Here is a 25,217-nt window from a genome sequence, read left to right on the forward strand (position 1 = left end):
GCTGGTGTGTACTGTCGTAAATCCATTGGAACGCATCGCACTTGCGTTTGGAACGCATCGCGCATGTGCAGTTGGCCGCCACGTGACTTCCGCAGCATTCTACGATAGGCAGCAGACTGTGACACTACACCGGCGACGCCGTGATGTCATCGCGCACTTTGCCCGGGCGCTTGTCGCGATTGGAAAGACATGCGGCCATACGAGGGGGTTGTTGGTGTGTGTGAGTCTTATTGGACATCCGCCACCCGCCCCCTGCCGTGACGTCATCCCTCACTGCTCCTAGGCTGTGGCGAGTTCATAGTGAGGCGCACGTGCGCTGTTCTCGGGGTTAGTTTAGGTCCTAAATATGGGGTCCCCTTCTAGTCTATTATCTATAAGGTGACACACATCCGGTATTTGCCATTTATTGTGGAGACAAGGCCGGCATGCATGAACGTCCCCTCCATTATAGTGGCCATATTGGTTTCCCATGGTGTCTCCGAACACCATTTTCTGTAGGTTGTCACCCACTGCTGACATCGATTGGGCCCCAAAGATGTTTAACATACAACACTTTTAACCTGCTGATGGGTTCACCCAATATGTCTAGTTATTTTAAGATAATCCTTTTGTATAGAGATTAATGTATATGTATATAAAAGCAAGCAGTATGGGGGTGCAGTAATATGCCCCTGTTGACGGCTCTCTAAGCCAAAATGCGTCGGGTTCACTTTACAGCATCCCATAATGCTTTTATTATTGCTCACGTGATCAATTTTTTATTCATGTTTTGTCCATGTATTTTAAAATAAAACCTGTCACGGTTTATTTTTTGACCTTTACCATTTGGAGCACCTTTTTCTTCCATTTTTTCCATTTTCTCTGTGAGCCCAATATGTCCTGCATTGGAAGCTGTATCCGTCCAGTTCCTGTGATTAGTGGTATTCATCTCATCTGATTTGTACAACCATCGCCGCCTGGGGAGATCCTTTGTGCAGAGATTCAGGTCCGTCGTGACCACGACGCTCACGAGACTTAGGCCCCGTACACACGACCAAACATGTCTGCTGAAACTGGTCAGCGGACCAGTTTCAGCAGACATGTTCGGTCGTGTGTAGGGCCGAGCGGACAGGATTCCAGCAAACATTTGCCCGCCGGGCCTTTTCCAAGCGGGCAAATATTCCTGGACTTGTTTTAAAACAGTCCGCTGGAATCCTGCCCGCTCGGACATGTTCGGTCGTCTGTACAGACCTACCGTACATGTCCGAGCGCCCGCCATCCCTCACATGCGTCGAATGACTTCGACACATGCGTGGAAGCATTTAACTGGCAGGCCCGCCCATGTCGCCGCGTCGACGCCGCGGACACGCCCCGTGTATTGTTTACGCGCGGATTTCTGTACGATGGTTAGTACAGCCATCGTACAGAAATCCCCGGGCAGACGGCGGACCGGTTTCATCGTACATGTTTGCCGGTGTGTACGCGGCCTTACTGTTGCAAAAACAGTCCACAACAGTTCATACTTACCTCTCTATTGTGATGCCTTGATGATCTCTTCAGACAACTTTATACTCAACACTCACATCAATGTATCTACCCATCACTTTTTCCATGGAACTATAATATACATTTATAAATCCAATGTCACATTCACTGTGATACAGGGTTCTTACACAGATTATATATATATATATATATAATGTGTGTGTGTGTGTGTGTGTGTGTGTATATATAAATATAATGTGTGTGTGTGTGTGTATATATAAATATAATGTGTGTGTGTGTGTGTGTGTGTGTGTGTGTGTATATATATATATATATATATAATTTTTTTTACTTGTATTCATTTTCTGTGTCATTATAACCATTGTGCACAATACTATTTAGCGCTGCACTATTGTTTCACCAGCTGAGACAGCCGCCAAGGGACCCCAGAAGACCAGGTTTGGGGCCACTCTGTGCAAAACAAGCTGTACAGTGGAGAGAAGTATAACATGTTTGTTATTTAAAAAAAAATATATGTCTTTAGTGATCCTTTCATACTCAATACAGCAAAAACTAAAGAAATGATAGGAGATAAAGAAAAATCAATCATTGCCTGGTTTATATAGGTGGAAAGGGTGGACACTATTACTTTTTTTGGGAGTGCATATTACAAGGGTGTTGTCATGGTCTCAAAATACTTTTTTTTGTAAAAAAAAAAGGAGCAGCAGAGACTATTTTTCCTTCAGAGACTGAAGCAGGCTTGATTGCCTTTACGGTTTCTGATCAATTTCTATCATTGTACCATTGAGAGTATTCTTCTCCACTGCACTGTAGTGTGGTATGCCAGCTACAGGGCGGAGGATAAGAAGTGCCTGTCTTGTGTGGTGAAAACAGCACAGCGGATCATAGGAACAGAGCTACGAAATTTGGACACAGCATATGCCAGCCGATAAAAAAAGTGGGCAAAAGCTATTAGTATTGATCCAACTCACCCAGGTTACAGTGTGTTTGTCCCATTGCCATCAGGGAAAAGATATAGGACACTTAAAATGCACACTAATAGCTTAAAGCATAGTTTTTTCACTAGGGCTGTATTGTCCATAATGCCATCAGGTACAGTGTTTTAGGAATTTTATGTGGAATTCAATTTTTTATTTATGTGTAGCATTACCCCCGGAGGAGCTGCTGGTTGATTTGGGTGGCACATTTACCTCATGACTCCCCCAAATTCCTAGGGGTGAATGATGCATATTGCATTTGGTAGAAGTAAAGGAATGTCCGCAACAGGTAAAAACAATAAACTTGTGGTGAGGAAAGTAAAGTTGAAGAAGAGAGAACAGCAGATTCAGGCGTGATGATAGGGAAACAGTCCTGCTCCCAAGCGTAACACTCCTGCCTGAGTGGGTTTAGTGTACCCGGACAGGCCTTTCTCACTGACCTGGCAGCCAGAGTATCACTCGGACAATTGTAGGATAAATCTCTGCCACAGACCCTCCTTGGTGAACTTGAACTTGAGAAAAAGTCTCTGACACAGACCCTCCTTGAGGTAACGGCTCTGAGGAACGGGAGTGAACCACAACTGTGGATAGGGAAAGGATTTCATGCACCTCGCTATGTTATGTGAGAATTCAGTATTAGACCCCAGGCGTCACTCCACACAATCAGGAGTTTGGGGGTTCTCTACATCATCTCTCTCTCACATAAAGAAAAGCGTTGAGCTACTAAGGTTGGACGAATTACAACATGCGACCAGACCTTAACGTTTAAAATCATATATCAGAGGTAGCGATTCTAATGCACTTGTATGCAAACGATTATCAGTATTGCATAGCGTTGTGCATTAGGCGATTAAGGGAGAAGGTATGAAATACGTCAACCCTTAGCATAGAAAAGTTTAGGCGAACATGTTCCACAGTTTAGGGCATAGGCCCATAAACAAGTAGCACTTATGTCAAGCACGTAGAAAATAGGAGTTGTAGAGACAACTAAGAGTTGCATATGAGAGGCAATTATAACTCAGGTAATTTGAGTGTAGATATCCCTTTAAGATATTCCTTAGCAAACTGTCATAGGCACAAGAGTCTATCCCAAGTAGTATATTAATAGCCACAAGCCATAAATAACAGCAATTGTTTTAGGTGGAAGTATGCAGCAGATCTGTCTATAGAACTACAAGTGAAACAATTGCTACTTATCCGTTTGCATGGGCTTCAGTGTAGAAACAAGGGATTCCGTAGTGTAGGTGTCAGCAAGGAAGGTGATCTTTCAATCAGGGTCTCCTGGTGGCGTGTATCTTGGGATGCCCTGCAGTCCAGGGATTGCTGGTAGTTATAGTTGGTTTGCAGCCAGGCCGGCTATGGCCGACAATAACAGAACAAAGTTTGTATTTTAAATGAATGCCTTTATAGGCATGGGACCAGGTGCAGTGCATCAGCACTGAGTCGAGGCAGGCAGCGGTGAGGCGCACGTCCGCGTTCCAAGCTGGAACGCACATGGCGCCGGGCGATGACGTCATCGCGCGGTCGCCGTATGTGTTCCAGCGTGGAACGCATTACAAGGAAGAACAGGCGCGAGGAGAAGCGCCTGTTACACTTGGTGAGCCTCAGAAAGATACCTCTGCCACAGGCCCTCTCTGGATTGTAATCACGGAGATATCCCTCCTTAGATGAATTAAGCCTGGATCTCCTTCAACTTGTCGCCCAGGTACCGACTGACAGGTGATCAATCCCTCATTGTGCGGCTACCTCGATCCCCAGTGGTTTGTCGAGGCCCCTTTGGATCGCCAGCCTCTCAATGGCGCTTCTCAGACGGACTCCCCACCGAACAGCAATACAGCTTGGGATCCTCAAAGGTGGCAACCCAGTCACTCACTGGGGCCCCGTCTCTGTTCAGATGCTCCGGGCCAAAATGGTCCCAGAACCAGGAACAACGCGTGGCACGCATGCCCCGGTAGGCCATAACGCTGCGGCGCCGTGATGTGGTCACCCTAAAGGTGGGTGCCACACTCGAAGAAGATGAACCAGAACCAATGGCGTCTGCCTCATAAATACCCCTCCCCAACATGCACAGCAAGGTCAAACCCTCCTGATTGGCTGCTGGGAAAGAGCACCCAAACCTTGACTCCACTGCTGCCACCTGCAGCACCGGGGCTGGAAGAACACCCCAGCGCAACAGAATAAGCCCACAGCACAGCCCAGATGAGACAGAGACCCTGTTTTGCACTTAACAATCTGGATCAGAGTTAAACTACACTCGGATCTACCCCTAAATTTAACTAGCACCGGTACCATAAAGTACACAGGCACTACACATGTATTTAGTTTTAAATAACATTTTAGATTTTGATATATTTAGATAGATATGTGGGCATGTGCTAGGAGTATGTATGTGTGGTTTTGTTGAGAAGTGTTTTATTGCTGCTGTAAAGAGTACCCGGAAATTTTTTGTTGTATGTATACAATGACAAAGTATACCTATCTATCTTAAAGGGGTTGTAAAGGTTTTTTTTTTTTTTTTCATAATAAGCATCCTTTACCTGCAGAAATTCCTCTTTTCACTTCTGCGACGAGCCAGAACCGCAGGGGAACACGTGAGGTGCACGGTGGGCCGATGAGAGACAGCAATAATACAGTTCATCGGTTTACTCACGGTTAGCAGAAAGCCTCCCTGGGCCGGTCGCACAGTGAAAGGGAAGATAGCACGATATCCTCCGGGGCACGCTCTGTGATAGGGAAACGCCAGCCAAGATGGTGGTTGAGGTGCCCGTGATGACAGGGGTGTTTAGAGTGCTTGTAGCGGCTGGGTCCCTTGATGATATTTGTTGTGACGCCAGTACCGTTAATGGTGGTACAACCAGTTGTAGTAGCAATGTTGAAAAATGAGGTAGACAGTGGTAGAATACAACTCACAACTTTTACTGTGTCTGGTTTTGGTTGCAGTACAAACATCCAGTTAGAATACAGTCTCTGGGTAAATAGAGGAGTTCTGCTGATCCACTGCTAATAGGCTTTAGTAGGCCTGGACTCAGGCTGTGGTTCAGTATAATGGCTGTGGCCTGTGGTTCAGTATAATGCTTACTTGTGTCTGGTCTCTTTTGAATCCAGTGACATGGGTGAGGTTGCCGGTGGCTAAGAAACCCTTCACCTTTATACTCAAAGGTCTTTGCTGCCGATTACTGGCTTTTATCCTTTGATTTTAGCAGTTCCAATTTGTCCCTTCTCTGGACTGACCTTCTCTCTCACCTTCACATTCTGCTTTCCCTCTGCACACTGCCTTCCTGATCTGAACAACTGACCACAGATAACCTGAGCTGGGATAGATATCCCAGAGTGGTGCTATCCCCATCTTGTGGTGGGAAGTATGAAGCACACTTGACCAGCCTATGAACAGGGATACCACAGGTGTACAATGCAAAATGACATGCAATATAGCAATGACAAAGAAGTAATACTTTTGCAGTTCCCACATGTCCTGAGTGGGACGCTGCATACCCCCATGGTAAAACGTGTGTCGACCTCGGCACACTTTTAACTCGATGTTGTGTCTTCCTGTAAGATATAAAAGAAAGGGAAAAGCATGCATGCATAGGAAATAACAATATAACCCCATTCTTGTACTTATTGTATCTGCAAGTAAAATGGGTTAGGCAAACATATCTCAGGCAACAACGAAATGTGAAAAAAGGTGACAAAAAGGGGTGTAGTTTTTCCTCTGAAGACTGGTGATGTATGGCAAAACCAGAATAGTCCACGATGAGATGGAAAAAGGAAAACAAAACAAAAATAACATCTCAGGAGGCTCACAGGGTATGAGTCCGTTCCCTGGGCACAGAAAAATGTCAACAGATGAATATAACGGAGGCTCAGGTACGTGAAAGTCTATCTCCGGGTGCAGGCTTGAACGTTGCAAAACAGTAGGTAAGTAGTCCTTTCAAAAAGTCCTTTAAAGGAAATAAACATGATATCCCAAGTAAGTCTTCTTCTCACTCTGGAACTTCAGACGACGTAAGGTTGCACTCAACGATGAGATGGCAGGGTTGGTAGTTGTCTTCCTGGCTGCTGGTGCAGGGAATCCTCTGTCAGATCTTCTTAGCGGCTGAGTTTCTACGGGCCTTGTTTCAAGGGAACATGGTGTCTCTTGAGCTGTAGTAGACACTTCTTGAGATAGCTCCTCTGGTTGAAGTGCGGTTGTATTGGTCTTGGCAGGCACTAAGATATTGAGCCATGGTGTAAGGAACCATTGTAAAGGCTCAGTGTCTAATAATGCTTTTCCAAAAGACTGTAGTGGATTCTCTGAATCAGATGATTTTGTAGGCTCTGGTTCTATGGATTGTGTTTCCTCTTGGACAGCTTCTTCTTGAGTACTTTCCTTGAGACATAACTTAAGGCGATTGCGATGTACTACACGTGATTTGTTTTCTTTAGTGATCTCATAAGTATCAGTCTCTGGATTGAGAATAGCTGTAATGGTGTAAGGTTCTCTCTCCCATTTGCTATCTAACTTGCTGGTGCGATGGTTGTTTTTTAACCATACATGGTCACCAATTTTGAGAAGTTCTGCTTTGGCAGATTGGTTATTATCTTTTTGTTGCTTTTCATGAGCACGTTCCATGCGATGTTGAACAATTTCTTGTGCATCAATTAGACGTCTTTGGTGCTCACTCACCCAATCAGTCTTTGGTAGAGGGTTGATTGCATCAGGCACTTGTACGTCCAAAGTATGGTCAGCAGGTAGTTTACCTTGTCGGCCAAACATGAGATAGTAAGGTGTATACCCAGTAGAACAGTGAATGGTGTTATTGTAGGTGTACATCAATTGAGGTAATAGAGTAGGCCAATCACTTCTTGTAGCAGGTGGTACTGCTCTTAACATCTCAATTAAAGTTTGGTTCATTTTCTCGCAGAGTCCATTCCCTTGGGGGTGATAGGCTGTGGTCCTGATTTTCTGGCAATTGTGAAGTGTACACAGTTCTTTGAAGAGTTGCGACTCAAAGGCAGATCCCTGATCTGAAAGGATTCTTTCTGGGCATCCATATGGCAATAGGAAATGTTTCCAGAAGGCATCTGCAGTTGTTTTAGCGGTCAGGTCCTTGACAGGTACGGCTACAAAAAAATTTGGTATAATGATCGATGATGGTCATGGCGTATGTGTAACCTGAGCGACTTGGTTCCAGCTTCACATGGTCAATTGTAACTATTTCTAGCGGTGTTCGGCTTACAATGGGATGTAAGGGTGCTTTTTGGTCATGTTTTTCATTTCTTCCAACAGCACAGGTGGAACACTCTCGACACCACTTTTCAATGTCTCCTCTCATCCCAATCCAGTAGAATCTTCTACGGATTGTGGCTTCTGTCTTCTGCACGCCAAAGTGTCCTGATTGATCATGATACATCTCAAGAATGATTCTTGCATCTCGGCGGGGTATTAAGATTTGGTATAGACGATCCCAGGTAATTGGGTCTAAAGTTCTTCTTAATAGTAGGCCCTTCTGTAGGAAGAGATGTTTTCTGTGTCTCCAAAGTTTTGACAATTCTGGATCAGCATTTCTTCTGCGAAATCTTTCAGGTGTTCTTCCGCTGGTGAAGAAATCTTGCAGTTCTCCCAACACTCTGCTTTCATTTTGCAGCTTGATCCACCTTTCTTTGTCCACTTGGGATCCTGGATCCACTTGTTGTTGAAGGTTAAGGACTTTTCTTCCTTTGATGGTGATAATGTCTTGTTGGGCAAAATTTTTGTAAAAAGCTGGCATTTCTACCTCTTCCCAAACATCTTCCTGTGTAGAAGGGTCTTCTTGGGTAGGCAGACGGGATAATGCATCCGCATTTTCATTTGCTTTTCCTGTTCTGTATTTTATGGTGAAATCATAGTTAGCTAGGCGTGAGGCCCATCTTTGTTACAATGCTCCCAACTTGGCGGTATTCAGATGTGCTAGCGGGTTGTTATCTGTGAAGGCCACAAATGGTGTTGCGGCAAGGTAATCTTTAAATTTTTCTGTAACAGCCCACACGAGTGCGAGGAATTCCAATTTGAAGGAACTATAGTTTTGGTCGTTTCTTTCAGTACCTTTAAGAGATCTACTAGTGTTGGAAATAACTCTTTCTTTTCCTTCCTGTACCTGCGACAGGACAGCTCCCAGACCTTTCTTACTAGCATCTGTCTAAAGATGAAATGGCTGCTGGTAATCTGGATAGCCTAGGATTGGTGGTTCTGTTAACTTCTTCTTTAGGAGCTGGAAGGCAATTTCTCTTTCTGTGTTCCATTCGACTGGTATTGGAGACTTTTGGTACCTCTTAGGATGTCCTCTCAGAAGTTCTAATATTGGCCCTGCAATTTGGGCAAAATGAGGAATAAAGCGTCTGTAGTATCCTGCGAAACTGAGAAAACTCCTCACTTCTTTCACTGTAGTAGGAGTAGGCCAATTTCGGACTGCGGCTATCTTCTCTGGATCCGGTTTAACACCTTCAGAGCTTACAATATGCCCTAAGTATTTGACTTCTGTCTTCAGTAGATAGCACTTAGATGGTTTGACTTTGAGTCCATGTTTGATGAGGATTTGAAAAACTTCGGCCAAATGTTTCAAGTGATCTTCATAAGATTTGGAGTAGATGATGACATCATCTAAGTACAACAGGACGGTTTCAAAATTTTTGTGTCCTAAAAAATGCTCCATTATTCTTTGAAAGGTTCCGGGGGCATTGCAAAGTCCAAAAGGCATGCGGTTGAACTCAAATAGGCCCATCGGGGTGGTAAATGCAGTCTTCTCACGATCTTCAGGTGCCATGGGTACTTGCCAGTATCCACTGGTTAAATCAAGGGTAGAGAAGTAGGCTGAAGATCCTAAAGCTGTCAAAGATTCCTCTATGCGTGGTAAAGGGTAAGCATCCTTGTGGGTGATTTGGTTAATTTTTCTGTAATCCACACAGAATCTGATGTTACCATCCTTTTTACGGACAAGGACTAGAGGTGCAGCCCATGGACTATGGCTGTCTCTAATGACATTGGAGTCCTTCATCTCTTGGATCATTTGCTTTACGGATTGGTACATAGTTGGTGGTATAGGCCGATATCTTTCCTTGATCGGTGGGTGTGAACCTGTAGGAATGGAGTGCTTGATAATATCCACTTCCCCATAGTCTGTGGAATGCTTACTGAAGGCACGGTGAAGCTCCTTCACAATTTTTAGTACTCCCTCTATTTGGTTTGCTGGTGTGGAAGCATCTCCCACATGAAGTTCTTTACACCAGGATGTGTTTACATTTTGGTCCTGTGGGTTCTGTCTCTTGGTAATTTGCTCTGTGGTAGCTGTAGCCACACTGATGACATCTTGAAAAGTGACCTGGATTAGCTGTGCAATAGGACAGTGTTTTGTTAGTGTTACACTGCTATCACTCAAGTTTAGGAGTCGTATAGGCACTTTACCTTCAGAGATGGTTACTAGGCTCCTTGCAGCTCTAACTAGAGGATAGTCTTCCAAAACAATAGGCTCTACCAGGGCTTGGTAGTCTTGACCTTGGATTCCGACTACCGCTCGGCACCACAAAAGAGTTTCGGTGTTGGGTTTGAGGATCACAGGTTGCTTATCCCGGATGCGGGCACAGCAAATTTCACCTTTTTCGTTGGTGAATCTCTGTTGCGCATTTAGTACACGGATGGTTTGTTGGATCACCTTCTTAGAATCAGGAGAGGCAGTGTAAGACCCTGCAAGCTGTATAAAAGGATTGGATCACAGCTGGTTGAGGTTTCTCAGGTGTGATACTCTCTATGTTATTAAGAAAGTTTAGGGATCAATTCATCACAACCTCTGTAGTAGCAACATCACCAAATCCTATATACTTATTTGCATATAGGCAACATATATAAAGATAGACAGTCTCCAGAGTACTCAGGGGTACAACAGCATATGAACTACTGATTAATAACTTCTATTAATTCTCAGGTAACACTTCTATCATAGGCAAGTGTATCTGCATTAACTTCATGCAGATAGTAAGAATATACATATGCTGGAAACCCAGATACTTGCGGTTTGTTGATTTGGTAGTTTAATCCAGGTCCCAAATATAGTAGCAGTCCTGCTTAATGGGAAGGTTTAGACAGAGAGTCCCTGGTGTGTAACTTCCAGCAGAGGATGTAAGTTGTAGTAGTGCTGAGTGAAGAGTTGCAAGAAGGCATGGAGAAGATGCTGGGTCTGCGGTGAGTATTTCCTAAGTGCTGTACTGAGGTCTCAACGGAGAGCGTGGTATGCTTGGTTCTGTCTCCCAGGAGGCGGCAGGCGTCCTACTAGAATTGTGGAACACATGATCGCCATGCCTGGGGGTTTAAATAGGGGAGAAGCATGGGAATCAGCTGGAGAACGCCAGGCGCACTTCCGCGTTCCAGGGTGGAACGCAATCGTCCGCGCACCGGAAGTGACGCGGCCGATTCAGAAAAGAGCGCTGGAAGGCGAGTATTTTAACTGGGAGCAGGTAGAATGAAAGGGGGAATGAACCAGTCGTTATAGGTAACGACAGGGGCATTACAGGCAGTAGGCACTAACTGGTGCAAGGCTTCTAGCATCTCAACATAACAGTTCCTGAGGGCATTCATTCCTAGGACTATTGGAGGGTTAGGGTTATTGTCTCTGACTTGTACCACAATAAGGCCTTGTCGAGGTAGTGTAGTTCCTCCTACTTGAATGGTAGGTTCCCAATAACCATGGACTGGTATGGGTTTGCCGTTACTGGCTATGAGACTCAGCCAGGATTCTGGAGGCTGGGTAAGCCGATTTTGATCCCAGTATTTTTCAAAGGCTGCTTGTTGGATGGTGGTGACTTGGGATCCGGTGTCAACTAGGGCAACAAAAGGAACTCCATTTATGTGAAGTGCCACTTCAGGACGGGATCCAACATATCTTGGCATCCAGTGGGGATCTTCTGGACCTATTGGTTTACCTCCCGATGGGTGGTCCTTTGCCTCGGGGGCTTCCCATTTTAACTGCCAGCAGGTTGCTTCTGTATGGCCTGGTTTGTGACAGTACGTGCAGATAGGCCGCTTAGGGGTACTAGTGCGGTCAGGGGAGCGTCCGCCAGAATTTTTGGAATAAGTCTCTCTATAATTAGAGGGGAAGAGTCTTCTGGACACAGGTTTCTCATCCTCTAGCATTAATGGTTTCTCCCATTGTTCCAATTTTTGGTGGACTTTCTCCAGACTTTTAGTCAGGAAATGGACTTGTTCCGTCAAGGCAGCAACTGCGTCAGGAACTGGAGCTTGGGTTGCCTGACTGACTATAGGTAAAGACTTTACAGGGGTAACCAGCTGTGATACAGGTACTTCAAGAGATCTAACAGGTTCTGTTGGTGGGCTTTTTCCCAGTATGCTGATAGCTAGTTCTTTGAAATCTAAGAAGGTAGCGCTTGGATGTTGGGCGGCTAACATTCTTAGTTGGCTCTTTAGATTGTCTGTATCGACGCCTTCAATAAATTGTTCTTTCAGGGTTTTGTCCTGATTTTCTGCCTCACGGGGGTCTACTTGGACAACAGCTCTAAGGGCTTCCTGCAAAGATAATGCAAAGTCTCTGAGTGACTCACCAGATTGCTGTCTCTTGCTGAAGAACCTCATCTTGACCTCTGACACGGTTCTGGGTTCAAAGGTGGTGTCGAGATGTTCAAAAATCTGCTCCATGGTTTTTCTCTCCGAGCTCGGCCAAGATTTCACTTCTCTGAGCGCAGCTCCTTCCAATTGCGCAAGAAGAATCTCCATCTGTTGCTCTGAGGATACAGGGTACAATCTGAACACGGACAGAATTTTTTCTTTAAAGTCCCTTAAAGTATGAATTTCTCCAGAATATCGTGGGAACCAGGGGGCCCCAAAATAATAAGGCATGGTTAAAGGCATTAAGTTTGGTGCTGCAGCGGTTGGTCTTGCACTGGGAACGACTGCGGCTGATGCAGGGGGTCCGATGAGGCCAGGCTGCACGTCGTCTTCTTGCACAGACATGGTAACAGCAGGTGAGTTCTAGTTAGGCAAGTCAAATGCGTTTTTAGACACTTTTCATGCGGTGTTGCTATGGGCAACCGCTGTCTTGTGGGTGTATGGCCCTTTAAGAATTTAATGCCAGCTGAATGCAATGCTGCAGCAATGTTGATTTTGGGTCTCTGGCAGAGTTCCAGCTATCAGTGCTCCTTATAGTTAGTAGAGGCAACTCACAGGTTGCGATTACTGCTCGGACGGATTTTTATGCTGATAACTGGGATAACGCTTCCATGCAACTTTTAAACAGTTTAAACTGTTCTGTGGCCCCACACAGCATGCAATAAGTAAATAGTCTCTCAATAAAGCAAAGGGGCTTATTCTGATGCGACAGTCTTTTAGATAAGGCGCAGGGGTAATGATCCTGTTCGTGACGCCAAATTTTTATGCGACGAGCCAGAACCGCAGGGGAACACGTGAGGTGCACGGTGGGCCGATGAGAGACAGCAATAATACAGTTCATCGGTTTATTCACGGTTATCAGAAAGCCTCCCTGGGCCGGTCGCACAGTGAAAGGGAAGATAGCACGAAATCCTCCGGGGCACGCTCTGTGATAGGGAAACGCCAGCCAAGATGGTGGTTGAGGTGCCCGTGATGACAGGGGTGTTTAGAGTGCTTGTAGCGGCTGGGTCCCTTGATGATATTTGTCGTGACGCCAGTACCGTTAATGGTGGTACAACCAGTTGTAGTAGCAATGTTGAAGAATGAGGTAGACAGTGGTAGAATACAACTCACAACTTTTACTGTGTCTGGTTTTGGTTGCAGTACAAACATCCAGTTAGAATACAGTCTCTGGGTAAATAGAGGAGTTCTGCTGATCCACTGCTAATAGGCTTTAGTAGGCCTGGACTCAGGCTGTGGTTCAGTATAATGGCTGTGGCCTGTGGTTCAGTATAATGCTTACTTGTGTCTGGTCTCTTTTGAATCCAGTGACATGGGTGAGGTTGCCGGTGGCTAAGAAACCCTTCACCTTTATACTCAAAGGTCTTTGCTGCCGATTACTGGCTTTCATCCTTTGATTTTAGCAGTTCCAATTTGTCCCTTCTCTGGACTGACCTTCTCTCTCACCTTCACATTCTGCTTTCCCTCTGCACACTGCCTTCCTGATCTGAACAACTGACCACAGATAACCTGAGCTGGGATAGATATCCCAGAGTGGTGCTATCCCCATCTTGTGGTGGGAAGTATGAAGCACACTTGACCAGCCTATGAACAGGGATACCACAGGTGTACAATGCAAAATGACATGCAATATAGCAATGACAAAGAAGTAATACTTTTGCAGTTCCCACATGTCCTGAGTGGGACGCTGCACTTCCTCATTGTTCGTTTTTGCTCAGAAGTTGCTCTATTTCTTCTCTGTTCTGTTCACTTCCTGCTTGTCTGATTTAACTGCCCACCGCAAAGAGAGGCTTTACTGCGGTGGTCAGTAACGTGCTCAGCCCCTCCTGGGAACTACATCTGTTTGGCAGGACGCTCTCTACGTGTTAGAGACTTCAAGGAGGTGTGAATTACTGGGCGTGCCGCAATTCATACTGGGAAATGTAGTTCTTACATGAACAAGCGATGCAAACCAGGAAGTGAATGAGAGAATAGAAACTAGAATGCCGGAGGTGATATAGATGAAGGAATTTAATAGGTATTTACTCGTTTTTTAACAGAATCATTACACTATTCTGTCTGTCTACCTTGCAGACATTAATTTTAGGCAAAACATTTTTTTCCTTTACAACTCCTTTAAAGGGGTGGTTCCCCTAAAAATAAACTTTTGACATTGCATTTGCTACATTAATTACAATTAGAATCGGCTGGTTTTATTTAAAAAATACCTCCGTACGTAGCGTTTGCTATATTCGTTCCCACCGCCACTTCCGGGTACGATGCTGGCGGTGGACGTTCCTAATTGATGGACAGGCATCCGACCGACGCATCCATCGCGTCACGAGATGCCGAAAGAAGCCGAACGTCGGTGCGGCTCTATACGGCGCATGCGCACCGACGTTCGGCTTCTTTTGGCATCTCGTGACGCGATGGATGCGTCGGTCGGATGCCTGTCCATCAATTCGGAACGCCCACCGCCAGCATCGTACCCGGAAGTGGTGGTGGGAACGAATATAGCAAACGCTACGTACGGAGGTATTTTTTAAATAAAACCAGCCGATTCTAATTGTAATTAATGTAGCAAATGCAATGTCAAAAGTTTATTTTTAGGGGAACCACCCCTTTAAGGACCAGAATAGCTTTCCCATATTTGTTATGTGTACCAGTAAGGTAACGTTCTGAAAGTCCTCAGAGGTGTTTATGATACGCAGTTTCCTTTGATAAATATGACAAAATATAAAGCAAACTATTTTTAATGTTCTTTTGGCCTTTATAGACAGTGTGCTCTTTGTTTCCTTTCATTTAATTCCTCTTTTTGTAATATGGAGTTAAAGATTTTTGTGAGGGATTGAAGCATTTCAGATTCTGGCAAACCTCACACTATGAGGTTATTTCTTCTTTTGTTGTGGAGTGTGTTTTTGTTTCCAGGGGTGAAGCATGTTTGGTTATGCTTTGAGTGTCTTGCTGATGTTTAGATATATGAATGTTGATAATGTTTTTACCTCATATTTTCATTTCATCATAGATTTTGTTCTTATTACTTATTAGACAGTTTCTTAACATAGTATATTTTACTTTGTGAATCTGTTCCTTCTTCTATTAGGTTTTGCAAGCTTGTCATCTGTCATTGACAAGGGATCGTGCTGGGCAGCTTGCATGTCTTCTCCCTTCTCTTCATGCGAATCTGTGAGTTCCATCTTTGATTGTGATCCACAAATCAGCTAATTAGAATATTTATTTTTTTCTCTGGTGCCTCAACTCTGCAGAGTACATGGGCTCACATCACTGGTCTGGCCATGCCCCAGAGAAAAGTATTATGAAACCGAGGCTTAGGCCCTGTACAGACGAGGGGTTATCCGATGGAAACGGTCCGCCGGACTGTTTCCATCGGAAATTTTTCCTCCGGATTTTGATCTGATGGCTGTACACACCATCAGATCAAAATCCGTGCGGAAAACATCCGCGGTGACGTGGCCGCGCCGTCGCCGCGACGATGCCGCCGCGACGTGCGCGACGCTGGCAGGTAAATACTTCCACGCATGCGTCAAATCATTCCGACGCATGCGAGGGATGGGGATCGGACGGACTTATCCGGTGAGTCTGTACAGACGACCGGATAAGTCCGAAGGACAGGATTCCAGCGGATAGATTTCTTAGCATGCTAAGAAATTTTTATCCGCTGGAAATCCGTCGGCTGGACAAATGTCCGCCGAAAATTGTCCGCTCGGGCCTACACACGACCGGATCTATCCGCTGGAACTGATCCGCGGATAAATCCCAGCGGATAGATCCAGTCGTGTGTACGGGGCCTTAGAGACTAGCTTCTTCTGGACAACTGTCAAAATATTGGTTGTTTTCTCTGGTGCTACATGACCAGAACGAGTGGAGGTATATTAACTAATATTTGATACTTAAATACAGCCTATTTGCCACAATGTACATGGTTTAAAACTAAAAAGAAGTTATGTGAGTGTGACAGAAATAAGATTTTCTACCAGTTGAACCAATTAATACCTGCAGTGCACAACAGTGGGTCCATTGCTCCTTCGTTGGTCCATGTTTTCTCTGACAAGATTACGAAACTGGATTATAGATAAGGTGGAATCTGGAACCCCATGATCAGGCCAAGCCGTAAAATGAAAATGACGAACAGTTTGTACTCCCGATTGTTTTGCCTGCATTACAAAAATGTAATTATCAAAGAAAATATATGTGCTACATTTTGTACACAATCATTTGAAGCAAACCTGGCACTAAAGCCCTGTACACACGATCGGATATCTGATGGAATCTAATCCGATGGATTTTTTCATCAGATATCCGATGAAGCTGACTTTCATCAGTCTCCTACACACCATCGGTTAAAAATCTGATCGTGTCCAACGCGGTGACGTAAAACACTATGATGTGCTGAGAAATATGAAGTTCAATGCTTCCGAGCATGCGTCAACTTGATTCTGAGCATGCATGGGTTTTTGACCGATGGATTTCCCCACAGACGATCGCTTTTTTTCGATCGTTTTTTAAACCATAAGAAAAATTTAAAACAGGTTCTATTTTTTTTCACCGATGGATAAAAACCAATGGGGCCCACACACGATCGGTTCGTCCGATAAAAACCAGTCCATCGGTCTGTTTTTCATTAGACGAACCGATCGTGTGTACAGAGCTTTACACAAAACATGGTTTGTTTCATTAAAGCAGAGCAAAAAATCAATGGTCATCCACAAGGTACACTAATCTATGGCAAACATGGAAAAATCTCTAAACTTTCTTCAGAAAAGTGAAATTTAAATGATTACTAACGCTTACTGAACTTCACATATCTTTGAATTCTTACTTACTAGGCACTCTTTTGTATCCCTTTACAGATACAGGGCCGGATTCAGATAGATTTGTGTATCTATCTGCTGGCGTAACGTATCTGCGAAAAATTGGGCGCAAGTTCCGTATGCAGAAAGAACTTGCACCCTTGGTTACGGCAGCGTAACGTACAGTATGTGTGGCGGCGTAAGCCCGCCTAATTCAAATGTGGATGTTGTGGGCTTTATTTAAATTTCACTTGACCCCGCGTATTTGACGTTTTTTGTGAACGGCGCATGCGCCGTTCGTGAAAAAATCCCAGTGCGCATGCTCGAAATTACGCCGCAAAGCCTCATTGGTATCGACGTGCGCCGTTCGTGAAAAAATCCCAGTGTGCATGCTCGAAATTACGCCGCAAAGCCTCATTGGTATCGACGTGAACGTAACTTATGCAAAGCCATATTTGCGAACGACTTACGCAAACGACGTAAAAAAATGCGCCGGGTGGACGTTGGTTTCTGAATCGGCGTATCTACCTAATTAGCATATTTTTCATGTAACTATACGAAAGCGCCACCTAGCGGCCAGCGTAAATATGCGTAAATATGCAGCCTAAGATACGACGGTGTAAGACACTTACACCAGTCGGATCTTAGGGAAATCTATGCGTAACTGATTCTCTGAATCAGGCGCATAGATACGACGGCCCGCACTCAGAGATACGACGGCGTATCAGGATATACGCCGTTGTATCTCCGATCTGAATCCGGGCCACAGTGTACAAATAGGCTAAAGCTAGTCATACATGGATCAAAATTCAGCCAGATCAGTATCTTTCGATCAACTTGTGTACAACCAGCCTGTTGGAAAATGTTCTCTCGATCTCGCTATAGCCAGCACTGCTGATCAGTGTATGCTCACGGCAAGGGAGGCTCCTCGCTGTTGAAATAATTCAGGGAAAGACTCCCCTATCAATTGAGTGTGCAGATGTGGGAATTAAGTTGCTGGTTGAATGTAAAAAAAAAATACTCATGTATGGTCAGATGGTCAGACTATCGTCCTATCAAAAATCCTATCGTGTGTATGGGCCTTCCATACACACGATAGGATTTTTGATAGGACGATTGACAACAAATGTCCGACAGACATGTTTGATCAGACAATCCGACTGTGTGTATGCTCCATCGGACAAATGTTTTCGGTTTTTCTGACAAATTCACTGTTCACTGTGAATGCTCTCAAACGTTTCTACAACAAATGTCTGATGGAGCATAATCCGATCGTGTGTACACAAGTCCATCAGACTTAAGTCCAAAATACAAACACACATGCTCAGAACCAATGCTAAAGATCAGACAATAATAGCAGAAGTTGCCCAAAGGGTGGCGGTAAAGAGCTAAAAAAGCATGTGATTTGGTGAAAGTTGGCTGAAAAAGTCACACCTGATTTTTTTTAAACCTAAATTTTCAATAAAATGTATTTCTATTTTGTTCATGGATGGACACAGCTCCTTTATTCTTGACAGTAGGTTTATATGCCGGCTATCAGGAGAGGACTAGGCAGACATGTTAAACCAGTGGTTCTCAACCTTTCTAATGCCGTGACCCCTTGATAAAATTTCTCAAGTTGTGGGGACCCCTAACAGTAAAATTATTGTTGTAGCGTGGGTTGTCAGCACCCAAGGCAAGACAAGTAATTTGTGCCCCTAACCCACGGACATTTAGTCCTTCCTGAGTCCCCTCCACTCGTACAGAATTTAAAACCCCTTATGGTACATTTTGTTCTCCTTTCTTTCCCTTTTATCTCTCTCTATGCAAATTTCTTGTCCCCCCATCCCTCTCTCTAGCCATCTTTCTCTTATTCTTTCCCTCCCCTTTTTTTTGTTCCTACCCCTTTTCCTCTCCCTTCCATGTATTCTCTATTTTTATTTCTTCTCTTACTCCTTGGTGGGGGGGGGATGGGATGAGTAGCAGTCCTGGTGGGGAGTTGGGATAAGTGGCAGTCCTGGTGGGGAGTTGGGATGAGTGGCAGTCCTGGTGGGGAGTTGGGATGAGTAGCAGTCCTGGCGGGAGTTGGGATGAGTGGCAGTGCTGGAAGGGAGTTCGGATGAGTGGCAGTGCTGGTGGGAAGTTGGGATGAGTGGCAGTGCTGGGGGGTCCTGATCAGCCAACTTAGGTACTCCTGATCAAGTTCATCTGCTGATCTGAGAACTGTAGTGGGGACTTTTAATGGCAACTCTAATCACAGGTAGTGTTACTCACTGTGTCTCTGACTGTTTGGTATCTCGTAGCAGTGACACCTATGCCAAAATCAGGAGATAGGATCTCCTCCAGCCCCTCCGACTTCACATTCCTCACCAGTCAACTGACCTCTAGTCTCTGTCCCCCAGCCATGCTGTGAACTGAATGGGCGGCTGCCGCCTCCAGGAACAGCCAACTGGGTGGCCACAGGCTCCAGGGACAACCCTGCTGAGCGGCCACAAAAAAAAAGGCTGGGAGAGCAGCGTGGGCTTCAGGAACAGCCCAGGATTTGGGGACCCCTGGCAAATCATCATTTGACCCCCGAGGGGTTCCCGACCCCCAGGTTGAGAACCACTGTGTTAAACAGTTAAAAACATGTAACAGCAGCAAAGCTGAACAGTACCTCCCAGGGGGTGATCCCTCTGGCTATAACCCCTCACTCTGCATCTAGCAGCTCAGTTTTATTCTGTCTAGCATAGGAGAAGGACCTGGCTCCCTATGGGATCATTGGTACTGGAAAATTTAATATTTTTTCTTTCTACTTTTTTGATCCTGAGATCTACTATGAACTGCCAGCCGGGTGACAGGCTGGATAATATAGATCCTTGTCTCCCCTGTCTGGCCATCGAGCGTGAGCAGACCTTTTGCTACGCGCTGGGTCGGCCACGACATACCCCATTGCTCCAGGGGTGGCCGGTGAGCTATGTTTCGGGGCACACATATGACCGGGCTACTGCTGTCCGAGTCACAGTGGGCCGTAGCCAACAGCCACTCCATACTGCACGGTGATGGGTCTGTCATGAATGCGTCCAGCAGTCCCCGCAGGACTGGTAAGTAGGGTCCTCCTGTTTCGGCAGGCAGGAACAGTTGGGCATTCCTGGGGTGGTCGATTAGGGGGTCTCTCACTCACCCTTTCTTCTCTCCTTGTCCCTTCCCATCTACCCATGCATCTGGGCTGGGCCTGCTGTGTACCTGACCAGGGGGTCCTCCTGGGGGCGCTCCAGGTCCTACCTGGGGGCTGCATGGTGTTTCTGGTGTCTGGTGTTAGTGTGGATCTGCCATCTGCCATTTTGGATGAGCCGGCACCGTTTTCTTGTAGCCGCACTGGTTCTAATGCTAATGCAGCTGTCGGCCATTTTCTTGTAGCTTGCGCTCTTTTTTCATGTGGCGGCCATCTTCTTGTAGCCCTAGCTTGGTTTTGGCCTCTAGCACTGGAAATGTCTTTCTGAACGGCACGAACGGCACAGAACACCTCAAACACCTCAGGCACAGTGGTGTATCTCCTGATACGCCGTTGTATCTCTGAGTTCTGCCGGTCGTATCTATGTGACTGATTCAGAGAATCAGTTACGTATAGATATTCCTGAGATCCGACAGGTGTAACTGTGTTACACCGTCGGATCTTAGGCTGCAATTCCAGGACGGCCGCTTGGTGGCATTTCGGGTTTTTTACACAACGAATATGCAAATGAGGAGTTACGCCGATTCAGAAACGAACGACCGCCCGGCGCTTTTTTTTCACATCGTTTGCGTTCGGATTTTTCCGGCGTATAGTTACCCCTGGGTCTATGAGGCGCAGCCAATGTTAAGTATGGCCGTCGTTCCCGCGACGAAATTTGAATTTTTAACGTCGTTTGCGTAAGTCGTTCGCGAATACGGATGGACGTAATTTACGTAAACGTCGAAACCAATGACGTCCTTGCGACGTCATTTGGAGCAATGCACACTGGGAAAATTTAAGGACGGCGGATGCGCTGTTCGATCGGCGCGGGAACGCGCCTGATTTAAATACTACACACCCCCTAGCCGCAGAATTTTAATTCCGCCGGGGGATTTACGATATGATAAGTTTTGAGGTAAGTGCTTTGTGAATTAACCACTTGCCTCAAAAACTTGCGGCGGCGGATCTCAAATCAGATAGATTACGCGGATCTAAAGATCCGCTAACCTATGTGAATCTGGCCCAGTCTGTGTAGGAGAGAGAGAGCGGACCACATCTGTAAGCAGTACCTGGGTCAGGGCGGTGAGTCCCCTGGGGAGCCCCTCGGTCTGTAGCAGCTAGGAGGGTGGGCCTTTTGTGTACCTTGCCTTTAGTCCCTAAGTGGCTGTCAGGTGAGCATGGGTCAGCATGGCGTCAGAAGCTGGCGCTTCTTCCCCAGACATTTCTGTGATAGCAACTGGTGCCCCTGCACCTGCGGTGCCTGTGGACGCTTTGTCAGTGGGTCCTGGAATCCTTTGTTGCCAGGGTGGAAGCGGTGTGTGGGTGCAAGGCAGGGCTGTGGAGTCGGTAGATAAATGTTCTGACTCCGACTCCTCAGTTTTATGTACTTCCGACTCCGACTCCCCGACTCCGACTTATTAATATGCAAATGTATTTTATACATTCCTTGAGGGAAAGAAACGCAACCTACCACAGGACTACTGGCTGGGAAGCCAACAGTCTACTGTATTGCACAGTTTAAGCAAAAGACCAACACAATGAAAACAACGTTTTTTATTCTAAAACATGATTTTTCTAGGAGAATCCCATAGTCATGTTTAAAGTTTAAGCTAACAATCGGAGTTTACAAGTTTTTATAGCCTTAGCTAAATGACAGCAGTTTTTCCAATGGTTTACAGCTTCAGTCTTGAACTATTGGCCCTCCATTCCCTTCACTTATACAAGTGTCTCACTCTCTAGTCCTGCAAAAAACATATTTATTTAATCCCTTATCAGTGAGAGGCTAGGTTACACATGGACGCTGCGTTCCCTGTAAAAGCAGAACACAACACTATGGAAAGTATAAGTATTGCAGCTCCTAATTGTGCGTTGCGTGCCATATATTGAAGCACATGAAAAGCATGCTTCTTCACGGTCACTTAACGTGTTCGTTTTGCGGTTACGTGAGGCACTGCATGCATTGGTCTTTATTCTTACAGTAGAGAAGTCATTAATTATAACTTTTTGTGAATTGGGACATTTAAACTTGTTTTTTTTTTTTTTTATTCCAATCTAAATTTAGTAGGAGTCGGAGTCGGTGCATTGTTTGCCGACTCCGACTCCAGGTACCCAAAATTTCCCCCGACTCCGACTCCTCGACTCCACAGCCCTGGTGCAAGGGGGGTAAAAAATGCCCCCTCCCACACCATCTTCTGGGGAAAGCTCATATTCAGACTCGGGCCTGGCTGTGACACAGGGCCTTTGTTCTGACGTGTCAAAGGTTGTGGACCAGGACAATTTGGACAGTGAGGAATACTCCATGTCTGGGTCAGCGCAGGAAAAGGCGCTTGTTGGAGCACTTATCACCGCAGTGTGGGAAACTCTCAAACTGGAGGATACGGCGGGGGCATCTACTGAGGTGTCAGTCCGTTTTGGGTCCCACAAGCTGGCACGCCATGCTAAGGTGTTTCCTTACGTAACTTATTTTGATTAGTTTATAGACAAAGGGCTAGATTCAGCAATGATTTACGCCGGCGTATCCATAGATACGCCGCGTAAATTCAAAGCTGCGCCGGCGTATCTTCTTTCTGTATTCAGAAAGCAAGATACGCCGTCGTATCTTAGGGTGCATTCTCACGCTGGCCGCTAGGTGGCGCTTCCGTCGTTTTCGACCTAGAGTATGCAAATAACCTAGTTACGCCGATTCACGAACATACGTGCACCGTTTTTTACGTTGTTTGCGTGAGGCTTGTTCGGCGTAACGTTGCTCCTGCTTCTATGAGGCGCGCGCAATGTTAAGTATGGACGTCGTTCCCGCTTCGATTTTTGAATTTTTTACGTCGTTTGCGTAAGTCGTTCGCGAATAGGGCTGGACGTAATTTACGTTCACGTCTAAACCAATACGTCGTTGCGGCGTACTCGGGAGCAATGCACACTGGGATATGTACACGGATGGCGCATGCGCCGTTCGTAAAAAACGTCAATCACCTCAGGTCATCACAGATTAACATAAAACACGCCCCCCTTCCACATTTGAATTACGCGGGCTTACGCCGACCCCATTTACGCTACGCCGCCGCAACTTACGGAGCAAGTGCTTTGTGAATACTGCACTTGCTCCTGTAAAATGCAACGGCGTAGCGTAAATACGATATGCTGCACCGCCGTAACATCAAGCGCAGCTGCCTGAATCTAGCCCAAAGTATGGGAACAACCGCAGAGGGCCTTTTTCGATCCCAAAATGCATGGCGGTCCTTTACCCCTTTGAGGAGAGTCTCCCCAGAAAAATCTCCCCCGGGTTGTGGACCCCCCAGTATCCAGGTTAAACAAGGTAACCATGATTCCGGTAGAGTGGACACCTGCCTTTAAAGACCCTGCAGATAGGAGGACCGAGGCTGTGGCCCGGTCCATGTTCACGGTGCTGGGGGGGTCAGCATTGCGGCCAGTATTGGCCGTGGCCCTGGTGTCACAGACACTTACAGAATGGGCAAAGTTGTTGCACCATGAGTTGGAAAAGCAACAGGTTTCCCCGGTCTGTGTGGAACTGGCCGACCAGTTGGTGCATGGCCTTAAGTATGTCTACGATGCAACCTTGGATACAGCTCCCTTGCTTTCCAGTGCCTCAGTAACTGCTGTGGTGGTACGTCGCCTGATTTGGCTAAAATGCTGGTCCACGGACCAGACTTCCAAGAAGGCTCTGGTGGATTTGCCCTTCCAGGGAGAGAGACTATTTGGAGCCTCGCTGGACGACATTATTAAGAATGTCACTGGGGGTAAAAGCATGCTGCTCCCACAATCCAGAAAGGGTAAGGAGCCACACCGTATGCCAGGGCCCTCCTTTTCCGCCCAGAAGTGTTTTTTTTCCTCAGTCTGGGCCCGCAGGTAAGCGTTCCCAAGCCGACAAGGGCCAGCTGAGGGACAAAAGCGTTCCTAGGCTCACAAGCCAAACAAGCCTGCGAACAAATCTGTGACAGCATGAAGGTTTGCCCCTGCCCGACTCTCAGGTGGGGGGTCGCCTTCTCGAGTTTGCAGCTCGATGGACCTTCCTGCTTTCCGACCAGTTGGTTTGCGAAGTGGTTTCATTAGGGTATAAGGTAGAATTTCTTTCTTGTCCACCAAACAGATTTTTTCCCTCCAAAACTTCATCTTGTTCCGGCTCGTTGAAACACCCTATTTGGGGCAGTGCATGACCTGCTGAGGCGCGGGGTGATAGTACCTGTGCCGCTGCCGGAAAGGTTTCAGGGATTCTACTCCAATCTGTTTGTAGTCCCAAAGGACAGGGTCCGTCCGATCCTGGATCTCAAGGCCCTCAACACCTTTGTAAAAGCACAAAGGTTCAGGTTGGAGTCAGTCCACTCTGTGGTCGCTGCACTCCATCCAGGCATCCATTTTCTGGCATCCTTGGATATCAATGACGCATATTTGCATGTCCCCATACATTTCAGGCACCAGAGATTTCTGCACTTTGCAGTCGGACAACCACTACCAATTTGTAACTCTCCCCTTTGGCCTGGCGTCAGCACCAAGGGTTTTCAACAAGGTGCTCGCCCCGATTCTGGCTCTGCTGAGACAGCGAGGAATCTCTATCACGGGCGAACTGCACGACCTCTTTCTCAGAGCCGCTTCAGACTCAGAATTAGAAGATGTGGCGATTGCCAGTTAGACCCTTGAAGAATTTGGGTGGGTAATGAATCTCCAGAAGTCGGTGTTGGTGCCGACTTGGCGCCTGGAATACCTGGGCTTAATTCTGGACTCCTCAGAGGCAAGAGTTTTTCTCCCCATGGAAAGGGGAAAAAGGACATCCTGTCCAAATGGGACAAGTCTCCCAGCCTGACTGGCTGGGGGGGTGTTTGGGGCGTACAGTCGACACAGGAAGAATTCCGCCTGCTAATCAATGTGCTGGAACTTTGGGCGATCAGACTGTGCCTCTCCATATGGTCACAGAGTCTTCAGGGACTTTTGGTCAGGATCCAGTTGGACAACGCCATGGCGGTGATGTATGACAAGCATCAATGAGGAACAAGAAGCTTGTCTCTGTCAGCCATGTGCATTCCGGGCGTAGAAAACTGGCAAGCGGACTACCTAAGTCACCAGATGCTGGACCAAGGAGAATGGTTGCTACACCCGGATGTGTTTTGGCTACTTTGCCGGAGATTGAGCCAGACGTGGATCTCCTGGCTTCT

At 46.2% G+C, this 25,217-nt stretch overlaps 1 protein-coding gene across 1 annotated transcript in view; it reads right to left on the reverse strand.

Annotated features, from left to right (window-relative positions):
* Positions 1 to 25,217, reverse strand: part of LOC120916559 (receptor-type tyrosine-protein phosphatase H-like) — a 1,518,207-nt gene that overhangs the window by 191,676 nt on the left and 1,301,314 nt on the right. The window contains exon 19 of the mRNA XM_040327609.1: positions 16,087 to 16,247. Within this exon, the coding sequence (XP_040183543.1) occupies positions 16,087 to 16,247 (161 nt within the window). The remainder of the gene's footprint in view (positions 1 to 16,086; positions 16,248 to 25,217) is intronic.

Source organism: Rana temporaria, chromosome 10, assembly GCF_905171775.1.
Source record: "Rana temporaria chromosome 10, aRanTem1.1, whole genome shotgun sequence".
NCBI classification, from domain to species: domain Eukaryota; kingdom Metazoa; phylum Chordata; class Amphibia; order Anura; family Ranidae; genus Rana; species Rana temporaria.